This window comes from Peromyscus maniculatus, chromosome 3, assembly GCF_049852395.1.
Source record: "Peromyscus maniculatus bairdii isolate BWxNUB_F1_BW_parent chromosome 3, HU_Pman_BW_mat_3.1, whole genome shotgun sequence".
Classification (NCBI taxonomy): Eukaryota; Metazoa; Chordata; class Mammalia; order Rodentia; family Cricetidae; genus Peromyscus; species Peromyscus maniculatus.
Genome location: NC_134854.1, coordinates 121994016 through 122010090, shown reverse-complemented (window position 1 = coordinate 122010090; position 16075 = coordinate 121994016). Strand labels below are relative to the sequence as shown.

Below are 16075 nucleotides of genomic sequence, written 5' to 3'. Positions count from 1 at the left end.
CAGGACACCCAGTGTCCTTCCTCAGCTTCTAGACATGAGGCATAGGTATGTGCACCGGTACAATCAGGTGCTCAGGCAGCATGCATGCATAACACACACACACACACACACACACACACACACACACACACACACATACACATATGTAGACACACACCTACAGAAAGCTGAGTGTGGTGGTGTCTGCTCACAATCCCAGCACTGGGGAGGTAGAGACAGGTGGATCTTTGGGGCTTGCTGGCCAGGCTAGCCTTTAGCAAGTTCCAGGCCAGTGAGAGATCCTGTCTCAAAACATGAGGTAGATAACATCTGAGGATCAACAGCCGAGATTATTCTCTGCCTTCCTCCCCCCCCACACACACATACACTACTCCCTACACATGCATGTGTACCTGCACATGCAGAAACATACCCAAATAAAGAAAGTATTTAAAAAATTCGATACTTAGAAAGTTGAAGTTGTGAGAGATGTGCAATTAAATTTGGGCAAATATTAATTAGGTCACCAATCCTAGTCACCCTGGGAGTTACAAGGTGCATCTTTCCCAGTGGTTTGTCTAGACGAATTGCTGCTTGGAGTAGCTACCTGGGATGGTCTTGAAGGACAGCTAACCCGCCATCCTCTCCCTTGGTAGTCTATATTAAAAACAAGAATAGGAGGAGATATGGAGGTGAAGTGGAACACTCAGCTCGGTCTCCCTTTATTGCCTGGATGAGCAAGTGGATGCAGTTGGGTTGAATAGCTCCGGATGTATTAGACCTTGCCTCATAGTGACATCTAGACACCCTCAACTCAGTCTTGGCCCTTTGCATTACAGCTAATATTGTGTGTCGCATGGGCCTCCTATTTCTTGTCTTCCAGTTTAAAAAAATTTAAGTCTTTGAAAAGCGTAATTTTTTATTGTCAGTTTCCTAATTAATAATTCCACAAGATAAACTATGAAACCCCTGAGGTGTGGGGTGAGGGTTGGGGAAAATAATAGAAGCATTATTTTATGAAACTTCATTTCCCACAGAAGGTGTTGAGAAGCAGGGGGCATAATGTAATCCACCCCCCCCCCTTGCATGGTCCTGTTTTGTTTTGTGTTATTTTATTCTTGAAGGTAGACTCGTGAATGGCTCTGTCTTGGGTCATAGGTCCCCCCTTCCCATGCATTTTTGTGGGGCTCGTTTTCCCTGTAGCGTTTGCCTAGAGCCCAGCAAACTCTCCTCATCAGCTTGTGTGGATGAGTCATCCCCTCGAGGCACCGCAAGAAGAAGCAGGCAGCATGCCCATAGCTTGTTTATTCCTTGTTTTAATTTTCATTATTACGTTTCTCAGGAAATGCATGCCTTAGCTAACAGTTACTGGCAAGAAAAAAAAAGAAAGAAAGAAAGAAAGAAAGAAAGAAAAGGTATTTGAGTTCTTGCCAACATCTGGGGAAGCTGAATGAGATGCCTAGAGGGGATTGGCCCATCCTTTGCTTAAAGTTTTCTTTCCTTCTTTTCCTTTTTGTTTTTTTCTGTCCTTTAGCCCATGAAGAGCATCATGCTTTTGAAGGTGGACGTGGAAAACACTAATTGCACTCTGTAAAGAATTCTTTATCCTTTGCTGATTGGTTTTGGAAACGGTCTTAACAGGAGGGAGAGTGAAGAGAAGACTTGCCGAAGCCCGATGCTGGTCCATTTAGAGTGGGTTTCTGTCCTTGCAGACTGGGCGGTTAGGACTCCAAGTGGCAGGTGGGGTTGGGGGAGAGCCTGTGGGTTTCTGCCATCATATCACTTGGGTGTTTTTTTGTTATTATTTTTCTTTAAAGAAAACTTTTTTTAAGCTTTCTAAATTCTCTGTTCTTTGCACTCTTCCCCCTCCCCGTAAGAGTCCTTATTCAGGGTAATTATTGTTTTCTGCACACCCTTTCATTGAGGCCTAAGAATTGGATCTCCCCTTCAGTAGTTCTCCTGTACCTTGTTAAGGGACATCTGCATAATCGCCACAGGACTGCCTGTGAAGCCACAGGGCACCAGGAGGAAGCCTAGCCTAGCCAAACCCCCTGTCTGATAAATTGTTGTGACACTTGCCTGCAGACTGTGAGCTGGGCATTGTTTCTTTTGTGTGTGTGTGTTCCATAGAAACCGTACTCCTTGACAGCACGCACATCTTAAAAACCTTTTTAAAAAGCACTATAAGGAAAAGAAATTGTTGGTTTGCCTAACATGAAATCTTTAATCACAATTGAGTGTCAGGCTCAAAATCAAACTCTAAGATTTGGGGGCCCACTGTGCAAGTATTTCTAACCAGAATCCGAGCTGGCCTTTTCAACAGAAGCCCCGTGATTTGTCCAGAGAGGAAGCCTGATATTTCGGATTCACAGAAGAGGCCATGTTTATTACTTGTGTGGAATGGAGTTTCTTCCTAAGTTTCCGCATGTTTACCCACTTAGAACCTTCCACGTCAATTCTCACACCTCGTGTTAAGTGATCCCTCTTTCCTGCCCCGGTCATGTGTCCTTTCTGAAAATCGATGGCCTTCCAGCGTGACCATCATTTGCACACTGTTTCAGGAAGCACCGGGGCCCTCACACAGTTGAACTTGAGTGCATCTCCTTCCTATTAACTGTGCTATTAGATACTGGATGATACTACCAAAGAAATAGTAGCTTCAGTAGAAGAAAACCTTTCGGAGTATTGCAGCTCCTCCCCGGTGCTCCTGCTCCCCTTTAAACTTTGCCCCACCTCCTGATGTTGTCCCCTGTGAAAGGGCCTCCCTCCTCTTGGCTTAGACTCGGGCCGTTGGACCAGTGTGGTTTCTGTATTTCTCAAAAGGGCGAATTTTTAATTCCCCTTGCACTGTTGGCCAGCAGAGAGAGGGGGCTGCTCTAAGCCTCCCACGTGTATTTGTAACTAACATTCCCCGTTTAGATATTTTAAATGGCTCTCAGGAGCATCTGTTTATAAGAGTCGTGGCCTCCACCTGCATTGCTAAACACTCAGCCAAAATAACTAGCTGTCAGAGTTCAGAAAGTACTTATTTTCTGAACCGAGGTCCCTCGACAGTTTCACTCATTAAAGTATTGGATACTTCCAGAAAAATCCCAGGACGTGTTTGCCTAAATGACGTGTACCTCTCTGAACAATTTCTAAACTTGTTTTAAAAGTATAACTCCAGGATTTAAAACTTATTCTGGACATGAATTGAAATTCCTTTTTATAAGTATTTTTCTGATAGATTAGCAAAAAGGATATAACTGACTTCCTTATTATAATTGTCATATATATATATTTCCATAAGTAAATAAATTTTGAGGAATTTTTATTTTTGAACTTTATTTAAAACATTTGTGATGACATGTTCAATTTTTGCGTGTATGTAGCTTTTGAAGTAAAAATAAAATAAAATAAAATAAATAGGAATGTTAGGCTCACGTTAATGCTTTCGAGTTTCTATTGTTTATGAACATGAAACATGACAAGCACACAAGGTAGATTTTCATCCCAGTGAACTTCTGCAACTGCTTCTCTTTGGAAAACACTAAACATGAGCCGTATTTAGCCTGCCTAATGTTCAGAACCTGTCATCTGGATTACTTTGAGTGGGTTTTGTCAAATTTGGCTTTGGAAATGGTTTTAATTGAATATTTAGTCATAATTGACTTTGTGAGAACTAAGCTGACTTAAGCAGTTGAAAGCCTTTCATTGTCCTCCTTAAAGAAGCTGATGCTCTGGGAGATAGGGGCCAACATTTGGGGGCAGGTGACGTGGTGTTGGAGCAGTTCAGCCAGCTGGGCCACTGCTGGGGCAGGTGGCGACTCCAGTGGAATCTCGGTCCTCTAACGGAGTGAGTCCTGCGGGTCCAGCCCTGTGTGCTCTGAAGAGCCGCACGGAAGCCAAGGGCCTGCTTCCTTATCCAGTGGTTCTTCAGTCTGTGAGGCAGAGCCAGAAAATCCGGTAGAAACCAGTGCGTTTTCTCCTCCATCCTATCATCCCTAGATTGCCATGCTACAGGCTCTTGTTTACATTGGGAAAGATGCACCCACAGGGTCAGGACACATAGTAGTCGTGAAAGTCTCATTTCTGAAGCCTTTCCATGACTTTTGCAAACACTCTCTGAAGGGTTTTAAGATGTGCTCTTTTACCTCCGCTCTCTGTGTCTGAACTGACACAGCAAACCTGCAATGCTGTCATTTAATTCATGTTTCCCCTGACAGAGAACAAACATGAGAAGGAAAACAAGACTCCGAGAAACCATAAGGTTAAGTTCTAGACTTCCCTTTGCTTTAGTGTGTCTATACTGTACGTGCAGTCATAAAACTTCACTATTGGAAGGCACGTTAGATGTAATTGCATCCGGTAGACACAACATACAATATAGTAGTTGAGCCTTGACTGAACTTGTCCCAGTCTGACGGATGGAGATCAAGCCATCAGGAGAGCTGGGCACTGAAGTCTGTGAACAGTAATCTACACAGGGTTCCACATAGGGAAGACAGTCCTGTCTGTCAGCCTATCCTCCCCAAGTCACCTCTGACCCACTCTGGCTATAGTAACAACATATACTCAGACTTCCTCATGCCAACGGCTGCTTGTTCCTTCCCACTCACTCCCCTGACTGACTGGCATTAGATTTGGGGTCTAGAGACCACTGTAGTGTGACAGGAAGTGGAGCTCTGCTGTCGGATGCTCCACTCCCCCAATATCCCAACTTTCCTCCTTACACAAACCTGACAGCATTCACAATGATCACATGGTGGCGCTGCCTCCCAGCTGATGACTCTGGACCAGAGGCTGGATGAGTCCTGCTATGTGTGGGATTATTTTAAGATCTTGCTACATGCTGCAATAGAACATTACAAAACTTGCTTTACATACAAATCATATTTAGCGATAGACATTTAATTCTCATATGCCTAATAAAAAACGAATCACAGATAGAATGCTCCAGACACGCTTTTAAAGATCTCAGCTCCTAGCCTCTCCTTGGCCTTTGAAGTAGTTATAAAGAGAAAAAATAAACATAGGAATACAAGGAGTGTTTTATCAATATTTGATTAGCATGACTAATGATGACAAACTATTAGGATTTCTTTCTTTTTAGATAATTACAGAATTCCTTTAAGAATGCAAAGCTGCCCTTCTCCTTCCCTATATTAGATGAGAGTCGAGGACTGCCTGTATGTGGTTTGTTTCTTACTATTGAGATCACCTCAACTTACTCTTTAGAGTTGGGTGGCTCAGGGCTATGTAAAGCCTGAATGGGTATCTCAAGAGCCAGGAAGAGTCACAGAGTGAAAGGGAAGAGGGAATGAATAGAAAAATCCCTTGGAAAATGAGCTACTAGGACAGAAAGATGGGTTCCATTTCACCCCCTCAAGGAAAAAACCCGAACTGATTCCTTAACCATGTAACTAGACTACTGCAGGTTAGCTTTTCTGGGTTGGTTTGGTTTGGTTTTTTTTGTTTTGTTTTGTTTTAAAGACTTCTTACATTTAGTTAATCTGCTGAGCCCAGAAGGCATCATCCTTCATGGTGCTGACAGGACTCAAGATTTAAAAGAAAACCCAAAGACATGGAATTTGAGAGTGGAAGGGACCTTCGAGATCATTCAGCAGTGTGTCTGACTGCTTAGTGCGCAGAAGGACCACTGGGGTGCTAACTTATCAAGCACATTCCTCAGCTGCCCCTGGAGCCTTGGGCATCTGCATTTTGAGGTGGCCCATGAAGGTCTTGAGACCTGACTTAGAGAACCTCTGATTACATCCAACCTCTGCATATGGCAGGTGAGGAACACCCACCCAAGCTCTCCCAGACACCCTGATAGGAGGGTAAACACCAGCACTCTTGGGGAAAACCATTACTACTTAAATAGAAGATACTCATAAATAAGAACTTTGTGGCTAAGACCACAGCAATCATAAGTAGCCCATTTCCAGAAGTCCATAATATAAACCTTTAATACAGAGCCATGGCTTTTCTCTTTTCTAAATAACATTTCAGCCTGTTAAGAGAAGAAAAATTAATGTTCAGAAAAAAAGTAGCTACTCCATATGTGCAGTAACTACTTTTCTATAATGTCTTATGGCGTCTGGGGTTCAGCATCATTGAACAAGATTAAATGAATGTTACAGAGCTATAAAAGTGCATGTAAAATACCGCAAAACTGTTCGGAGGACTATCAAAGTAGCCTGGGAATGAGTTTCCACTAAAATTAATTGTCACTTTCTAAACGTAGCTTAGCCAAGCTGTTACTAAACTGAAGGGAGTCTTTAATACATCCAAGTGTTAAAAAGAATCAAACAGGCATTCCCCAGAGCATGTGGATGGTAAGCATAGGTCATCAGGAAGTCAATACCTCTTTGTCCATCATTGCTACTGAAATTTATAGTCTCATTGTATCTGTGTGTGTCAGATGTGCTTCTTAGAATATCCAATAAACTGGCCTTTGGATATTCTATGCTCTGTGTCCTTCTGAAGTCATGGGTTTGCAGGAATGTGTGTTACATGTTACTGTTTGGGTTGCTGCCTCAACAACAACAACAACAGAACAACAACAAACAGTTGACTCATTCATTTAATGAAACACATTTCCAGATTCAACTTGGAACATTAAGGTTGGATGTTTTTTCCTGAACATCTGTTTGGGAAGAAGTGTTTGATTTGGGATTTGTTACACTGGCAACTTTGTGTTACAGAAGTGATCCTGAAATCAGTGCTTCTGAGTTCCTGGTGGGTAATTAATGTATCTATTGTCTTGTTACATGCAAAGAAGCAGTTTTTATTAAAAATGTAAAAAGGAAGAACAGAGTGTAGTTTTATCACTATATAATGAATGAGAGCTATTGAAGACTTTGAATCCATTAATACACATGTAACAGGCTATTCTCAAGCGCAGATGTTTGGGGAGTGAATAGTAAACTCCCTTCAAATTTCACAGACTGTAACCAGGTAATGGGGCTTTCCACCACTGTATGGGTTTTTAAGTCCTGTTGATGCTGGCTCCATGGTATTCACTAACCCTAAGTCACCATGACCTTGCATGTACCCTCTGGGAGCATCTGTTCCCATTGAATTAGTACACAAGAGAATTTCAAATTTAAACTCCTTGCACACACTTCAGCTGGAGGCCTCTCGTAACATTTGTCTCACGTTTAAAAGCTTATCAGTGGGCTTGAAGTGATTCCTTCTTTCAAGCCGTCTTACCTGTGTAAGCCAAACCAGGTTTGCTTGCCTCATGTTTCAGATGTACTTGCACCCCTCCCCCCTCCTCCACCACCCCATTTTATACCATCTGTGCCCTGTGCAGTCTGGGACCCCTTCACATCTGGCTACAAGCTGGTGTAATGCCCTTCCTTTTGATCTGGTCTCATCTAGTGATTTGCTCAGTATTTTTAAGGTCAGACTGAAAACTTTTTCTGTTCTAGTTATTTTTTATTTTATATCTGTGTGTGTTTGATGTTCAGATACATGTGAAAGTTGCTTCTATAAGCCAGTAATTTTTATTCCAGCCTTTTGCAGCGGTAAGGTAAGTTGAGCCTGTGTTCTTCTCATCAAAAATGTAGTGATTTATATGTTTGGTGCAAATGTTTATTTTTACCAGAGGCTTTGCTGTTTTTGCATCTGGGACTCTATGGCTATGAATTTATTATGTTCCTTCTTTTTTTCAAGAAAAGAATTTTAGAGCGTGCTTAAGAGTTACTGTTTCTCAGGACTTGATTTTGAGATCTTTGCTCATCTATTTTTCTTACTCTAGATTTGGGTTCTCGTCATACCAAAAAAAAATACCTTTTCACCTTCTGGGTTTAAAAATCTCATGCAGTTGCATTATTTTAATCTTAACCTTGTTTCAAATATATGTCTGGTGGTGGTCATATCCATGTTTATTCCGGCACAATGCTCTACTGGACGGCTCTAATGTGCATGGAGCTTCTTCTCAGTGCTCAGCATGTAGCAGATTCTAGGTGACTCCTTGTTTCTGGTTTATGGAATGAATGCAGTTGCTATAGGACTCATCTTGGCCTCGTGGAAAACATTTTGCATATTCAAATTCCTTTTTTTTTTAAGCCTTTTATTCAGGATAGCTTAAGTACATTAAGTCTACTACCTTTGTTTCTCTTTGGGTGCTACAATGTGTCCATGTGGTTGGTTCAGTTGTCCCACCTAAGGAAGCAAAATGAATTGATTCTTCCTTTCTGGTTGCATAATGCATCCCCTCCAGAGCAAAGAGAAACACCTGAAAACTCTTGTGTCTTCCATTCATCTCTACGCTTTCCCGTCTTCCTGTAGGAGCAAGCAATTCAAGATTATGAGTGTGATGCCCAATTAATTTTAACTTGGCAGATTTAATGAAATCTGTGAGGGGCAGGGCATAACACAGAAGACTTTAGAATGTCACACTGCCTCCTCAGATTGGAGTCCGATTCCCATGGCTCTGCGTGCTCTGTTGATGGTATCATCTAGCGGGCACTGATGTGCTTTTGAGACTTGCTCTTGGTTGGTGGTTATGTTAACACAGGCTCTGCCTTCCCACCTCACGGACAGTGTTTGGGAGGCTGAGACCATGCATGCATGCCTTCTCTTTCTCAGTGATTCTTTCAGTGTGATGATTACTGTTAAGAAAACAAAACAAAACAAAAGAAACTTTTAAGTGCTTTCACTAATGAATGCGCTCAAAAATTTCTGGAATCCTACAGGCTGATAGGTCTTTTGTTACAGAAAGAAAAGAAAACAGTAGCTTTTACAAGGCTCAGCAAGTTCAAATATATATCATTGAAATATATTTCTATTTCCCATCATCTGGCTAGGGTACGGTGCTGACTAGCTTATTTCTTGCCAGAGAAAATAAGTTTAAATCATAAGCATATTTAACTAGCAAGCATAAATCATAAGCCTTTCTAACCTAACCGTAAGCATGTTGAACTCTGCGCAGTTTGTACAGATGGTGTGGCTGACTCTGTACCCCTCCCCACGGTGAGGATGTGGACAGGCTCCTACTCCCCAATTTCCTGTGCAGCTCGGGGAACTGAAACCATTTGTTTTACTGCGCATACAGGATTCTATAAAGTTTGGACCCAGAGCAAGGTTTAACATGATCCTCCTTTCATACTGAAGAATGATGGGGGTGAAGATGGACTCCCTTTGGAAGCTACATCCCCCAAATACCCTAGTTACAAAGGACAAGATGCTGGTGTTTTGAACGTGTCTTCTTAAAAAATAAAAACAGCATCATAGGGTCAAAAATGCTAACAGAGGTTTATGAGCTTCAAAGAGCAATTTCTAGGAGGTTGACTCCATGAAATTCTGCTTGTGTCTCGTAAGCCCTGGCTGACCCTGTGAGTCAGTGTCTGGGCAAAGTTTGACATGCCTTGGCCATAGTGTGGCTGTGTTCCTGTGCTCATAAATATAGTGTCAATAATAATATTAACTTGTATTGAGTGGCATACCATCTAAGTGCATAGATGACTCCCCCATGCCATCACTCCCATTTTCTGTATGTGGACGTGGAAGCTCACACCGTGAGTCCATTGCCGAGCTCCGACTTGTCTTGATTGTTCTCCTGAGTCACTTGGCTGTAGCTTGTTCTGATGCTGGGGCCTTGATAGAAACTGAAGATTCCCAAAGGCAAGAAGTTTGAGATTCCTTATGGCCACTTTTTTTTTTTTTTAAAGGGATCTGTAGCTTTAAGAAAAAGATGGAAAAGTTTCTGGCCTCATCTAAAATATTCACATTACAGATGGGGCAATGACCCAGAGGCATGATGCATCTGTCTGCTTAAGGTCACATAAGTAGTTGTGGAAGGGTCACAACTGGATCCCCAAACCTTCTGCCTGAAGAGCACGGGCCCAGCCTTTGCTGCCATCAATGCCTCACCCCCCAAAAGTACACATTTTCTCACCTGCCTTGAGCAGCAGATCCTTGTGAGTAAGTCAGTCTTGAAAATAGTTTCCATCCGGGGCCCCCTCCACGCACTTGCTTATTTTCTCAAGGTTTTAACGGGGAATTAAAAACACTTACATTTGAAGCTTGCTTTTCTGTCTCACTTATTGAGTGCCCAATCTGTAGACACACATGCCTAACACTCTTCTCCGGAGAATGTACAAGAATAACACGTTTGACTGCTGTGGATGGCAGGTGAAAAAGAATTACTGCTGCAGCGTGTAGGCCCTTAAACATATTCACGGCCAACTCTGGATTATCCCAGCACAGATGGATCAGGCAAAACTCACTCTCCCACTGCTTACTGGTGACCTTTAGCTGTTTGTGTTTGTGAATGCTTCTATCCGAGACTAAAAAGAAGAACAGAGATGCTCCAACTTGATGTCTTGACCCGAGTATCATTGTCCGGATTAAAGTTTTAGCGGGTTTTTCCACTTAAGGCAACGGGACGATCGCAGGAGACTCTGAATTGAACCCACCTGGGATGCACAACTTGGCCTTGGTTGTGAACCGTCGGAAAGCAAACTGGATGTAATGCAGGGAGCTTAATTATTGGGTTCAAATCCTATTAGCTGGTGCCTAGAGCAAGTTACTCAACTGCTCTGAGTCACAGTTTCCTCATCGTTAGGAGGGAGAAGTCAGCTGCTTGGAAATAAATAACATAGGAGGGGAGCAGCCGGGGACTGCATTGGGTAGAGAATTAGCAGAAGGCGCTTCTCTGGGTTTGGCCCCATAATACCGAGAGTGGCTGATACAGGGAGGCTTGCTCACTTGACACTTGAGGTGCTGACCCAGCTTATCTGGTTAGGATACCACGAGAGTCTTTGGTACTCTGGCCAAACCTACAGATCACTGTGCCTGGTCATGCCATCTAGGGAAAACCAAATCATCCCCTTCGTTGGGTTCTGTGTACCTGCTTTCCGAGTTGGTTTGCCAGGAGCAAGACTAAAACCTAAATGAGCTTTCCAGTGCATTATTTTCCAGCAGCATTATTGGCATTTCTTGGGAGTCTGCAAAGGAAGTTGAGTATATGAAAAGGTTTTCTCCGCTGGACAAATGCATGGTAAAACACAAGCCCTGTATTGTCCACTGTGGATTATAGGCCCCCAAACGTGTGATTGTGAGACAACTGCTGGACAGTCTCCAGAGTTCTTTGTATGACGTGAATGTTATTATTACCATCGTCAGGGTGTATGCATGTGTGGATATGCATGCGCATGCATGTGGAGGTGACAGGACAGCCTTGGGTGGTTTTCTGGAGACAGGGGCCTTTCCTGGGACATGAGGCTGGCCATGAGCCCCCTTGCATCTGCCGGTTGCTTTCTGCCCAACATGTACTACTTTGTTGTGTATACTGCAGATCAAACCGAGGTCCGAAAACATGCATGACAAGTATTTTATGGACTGAGCCATCTCTCCCCAGGCTCCTACATGCATTTATTTCAGTCACTGACAGCTTACAGGAAAGCTGATGGGCATTTCTATAGTACATTTCTCTATGCTATATTGACTCACTCCCTCATCAAGTGATTGCTAATTAGCTGTAGTGTGCTAGGCCCAGAAAACACAAACAGCACATCCTCTCTACTTCACGGCACTTAGAATTTAGAAAAATATCCTTAAAATGGGGCCACTAGACCTAAAAAGGGGAAGAAATGAACTCAAACATCTTGGAGTTCCCCGTATGTGACCTACAGTACAGACCCACTGGTATGTTTGAATGTTGTCATAAGCAAAGTTTACTTTTGTTTTCAATTCAAAATGTCCTTAGCTTTCTAAAGCTGAGTGAATTCACTAAGCTCCTTATTATTTTAGAATTCTCTAATAACAGTTTAGACACTGGAGTCAGAAACCACAAAGGCTGTTTGTAATTTGTTGGCGCTTCCCAGACCTCTTTAAAAGCCTAGCAAGCCCCTGACTTTTGCTCCCTAATTCACTGGGTCTTTATGTATACACCCGAGGGGTAACAGTCATAAAAAGGCCCATGCACCAGCATGTTAACAGTGGGGTTCTTACACTGTGGAATGTATCAAGATGGCTTACTCTGTAATTTTTAAAAGCCCTGTAACTCCTTATAAACCATACATAGCACCTGAACAAGAAATGTGACATGAAGTCCAGGCCTAACTATCTCAGGGTCACTACCTTATGCATTTTCAGCAAATCAGGAACTCCACTAAGTGCAGGTTAACAAGACCGGAGCATCATAAACGAGCATCTGCCCCGTGACCCAGCGGGAGACCCCTTCCATATTCATTCCGGAAGCACAGGCTGACACCAGTTTCAGCCTATGACTCTCCCGCTCTCAGCGGGCTTTTAAGTTTGGTGGGAGGTCACATCCTACCACCCCAAGGCTTTGTGGAGTGGCTTAACGGTTACTAGGCCTTCCTTGCACCGTTTTAACAAAGACAACAAAAGGGAGCCCTTGCCAGGGAGGAGCCCACTTAGACCACTTGCGTGGAAAAGGTTTTGAAAGTAAAAGCAGCAGTGTCGATGTGAGCGGGCCAGACGGTTGTGCCTCCGTGCGCTAGTCCCCGGGACACCACTGCTGCGTCGTCGCCTCCTGACCTGGGCCTCCAGCCCAATCCTTCCACTTCAAAGGCTTGGCTCTGAGGGGATCACACATTTTGCTTGATGACAAATTAATCAAACTTGATTTCTTGGATGAGATAGATACTAAAGAGCTACAACTCCCCACGGGCCGAAAGTCAATACGGCCCTTCTGGCTCCGATTAAAGTAACAAAGGGATATCGGAGAGCCATCTTCCTCCCAGCCTGGGCTGAGGGCTGGAGCTGAAAGGCAACAGGACTTGTAAAGGAGAAGGGCCTTATTAAAACACATTTCAGCTGTGGCCAAGTGCATGGCAAGCCCTCCCGATGACTTTGAGAGATGCCCACCTCGTCTCCAGAGCAGCGTTTCCGCTTCGAGCAACCCAGAGGAAGCAGTATATTAAGCGCCTGAAATGTTTATGGATCGCCCCCTTTTATGTTCCTGCCGTGAAGATGAGTTTAAAAAAGGAAAAGAAATCGGCCTGGGAGATCTGGCAAATGTTAGAGGGAGCTCAAGCTTGGATAAGTAAATTTACTTCCATGGGGCTTAAAAAAAGAACCTCCCAGAGTCCAGGGGATTATTTATGTACCTGTGAAGGCAGGGCCTGGGACAAGGTGAAGTGGGAAGCCTCGGAATGCCATCGCCGCAGCCCACTCACGTGAGGGAGCAGAGGGAGCCTTCTGCTAAATCGGGGAGCTCAGGATTTCAACGCAAAACCCTCCTAGCAGCTCTGTCATCCGCCTGTTGTGTGGAGCATCCAAGGACATCTCCTGCCTCCTTCGTGTGATTGCTCTGTGTTCTATATTTAGAAGAATGGCTGCTGCACAGAATATGGTCCCCTGACTGTTCTAGGGGTGCTTTATGCCCTTTCCGGAAAGACTTCAGAAAAGGGGGTTCCTACCTTCGTAGCACGTGGCAGTGAAGATTCCATGGGTGGTCCCTTTAATAAGCAGGTAGAATGCACCAGTCTGTGTAACAGTGAGTTCCTGTTGTATAGGGCTGACTTGAGGGCAGCCAAACCCTTGCCAGCAGCAGGCCCAGGCCGGTACCGCAGGGACACTCCAGGGATGCTTGTGAACCCTGAAGGAGGCAGTGAGGTCACAAGGACCCGATGCTTCTCATTCCTGACATTTGTCTTGAAGATCCTTCCCCCAAGTATCTTTCTGTGCCTGACTGCGGTGCCCAGAATGCTTGTGCCATTCCAGCATGCTTAATAACTTAAAGCTGTGTTTTAGATTCAAACAAAGAGCAAAATACATGGAGTTTGGCTCCCCTCTCCCTGTGAACTCCTCCAGCACCATCTTGCCTGGCTCTCTGGCATGTGTGTTCTGTGCTGTGGCCATCCAGCCCCATGTCCCTCTGGAGCCCTGGCCTGGATCCCCAGCTGTGTGTCCTTAAGGAGACCCTGGGGAAATCCAAGAACCTCCCATAAGCCTGTTCTATGCTCTTTAATGGGGAGCATCCTTCCTTTCTTATAATACAGGGAGCTTGGGTTTTCCTGTGGCCTCCACCATGGCCTCTGACCTTTTTTTACATGTGTGTGACTTTGTCAGTGTGGTCCTGAGCATATCATTCCCAGGCCTTGGTCACAGTTCTTCTCATTCACAGCCCTTCACAGAGCTGGTTGGTGGTGGACAGAGGAACTAGCTTTCCCCAAAGCTCCTCAGAGATCCGCTTTGAGAAACCCACCCAGGTGAGCGGAGCACTGAGCTCTGCCTGAGGAGATCAGCTCCTCCCACTCCCTCCGGAACCCTACCTTGTAAGGTCTGTGACTGTGACTGTGGTGCCTGGCTTCCCAAGCCTCAACTTACCCATCTGTAAGAGGATCAAGGAATATTGCCATCATGAAAGGTGAGAGGAATTAACTAAACCCCTGAAGGCCTTAAACCAATCACTCTGGGCTGGCCATGCAGGTCTGAGAATCAAAACCTTGGCACCAAAGTTCTCTGGTCACATTCCACTTTGGTATTAGCTACCTTACTGGTTATTTTAAACTCTTATTCTGAAGCAGCGTCCAGATACTAGCCCCCTTTCCCACAAAAATTCTTTTTATAAGGGCAAAAATAATACATGCTTGTTTTCATAATTGCGAACAATAACCATGGCTAACACCACATTTACTCCCCTGTCTCAGCCCCCCACACACACACGTTAAAATTAATTCCTAGGCTGTTGTGATATATGTGGTTGAAATTCCAGCATTCAGAATACTAAGGCAGGAGGTTTGAAAGTTCAAGGCCAGTCTGGGCTATGTAGGAGATCATGACTCAAAGATAAGAATAGATTTTTAAAAAATTAAATCCAAAGTGATATTTATAGGAAGCAACAAGTCCTGTGACTATGTTAAGATATGGAAGGGCCAGGGTAAGGAAAAGACATAAGAAGAAACACTAAAGACAAAAATAAATAAATAAATAAATAAATAAATAAATAAATAAATAAATAAATAGGACTAGGTTGAGGAAGTGGCGAGGCTCTGTCCAGGTGAGATTGCAGACATAGTTAACTAGCAACACCTGTCTCCTCCATGCGTTTTAGCTGTTCTTTACTGGAAAGGTAGCCATTATGTTTCCTGCTGGGGAATGGGGTGTCTCCCGCACACCCAGAAGGCTGCCGGGGCTCCACATGCGGAGAGGTGAGGAGTCCCGTGAGTACTGAGCTCAGCCAGCACCTCTATCAGCGCACATTCTTTGTCTTCCCACCGAAGTTCAGAAAACCGTTCATCCTAAAAGCTTCACTGGAGGCTGATGGGTTCAGCCTGGGGGAGTCCTGTCGCTGTTGTCCTGTGTCCTGCAGAGTGGCCTCTGGTTCTTGTGCTGATGTGACAGAGTTGTGCATTAGAAACAGTTGCCAGTGGAAGTGTTTGCTTGTTCTTGAGTCTGTGTCAGATTCCAAGAGTAGACAAATGGTAGTTAATAGCTTTGATTTCTCTCTCCCTCTCCCTGCCCCCCCCTTTTTGTTCTGCTAAATAGGCTGTTGTGTCTCTTTGCTCTGGGATGGGGGAGGCTCAGTGGCCCTAGGATGTCAATCAAAATGAAAGAACTAAGATTGATGGGCGTCAGGACTGATTCGGTGGGAATGTTCTCAGGTGCCAATGGCATCGATGACTTCCTCGGACTGTGCCCTGACCCGGTCTAACAAGTCTCCATAACCCCTTTGTCTACATAGTTTATTTAGTTTTAAACTCCTTTTGAAATCTCATGTGTTACAGACAAATACACGTAATTAGTTCAGAGATTGAACTGTTGGAGAACAGAATGTATTTGTCTGTGACAGTACAGGTTTTAAAAGCAGATCCTGTGAGAAGTGACAGGTTTCCTATCTCTGATTTTTCTTCCTTGCATTGTAAGAAGTTCACAATAGGTGACAAGTGTCTATTTTTAGCTTCGGTGGCAATCAATGCTCGGCTTCATTTTTAGCAGGTAAATAAAGCCCCAAGAACATCAGGTTCTTTGCAAGGCCCTCTCTTGTGCCTCCCATCAGAGTCTGCATGGATGACCTCAGCAGCCTTGTAGACAGGGACCCCTAGGGTCTGCCGGGCATTGTACTGGCTAGCGTGGTCCTAGGAGCACCAAAGAGTGGAGCCCTTGAGACTCATGCTAGGGGTTGGCATTGAGC

At 44.1% G+C, this 16075-nt stretch overlaps 1 protein-coding gene across 4 annotated transcripts in view; it reads left to right on the top strand.

Moving 5' to 3' along the window:
* Nucleotides 1–16075, top strand: part of Eif4e3 (eukaryotic translation initiation factor 4E family member 3) — a 263456-nt gene that overhangs the window by 69179 nt on the left and 178202 nt on the right. For 2 of the 4 annotated variants that reach the window (XM_076567463.1, XM_042273715.2), the window contains one exon: nt 1514–3384. The exons of the other annotated variants lie outside the window; for them this stretch is intronic. In XM_076567463.1, the coding sequence (XP_076423578.1) occupies nt 1514–1560 (47 nt within the window). In that variant the 3' untranslated portion in view covers nt 1561–3384. Of the gene's footprint in view, nt 1–1513; nt 3385–16075 lie in introns of those variants that run through there. 4 annotated transcript variants of the gene reach the window in all.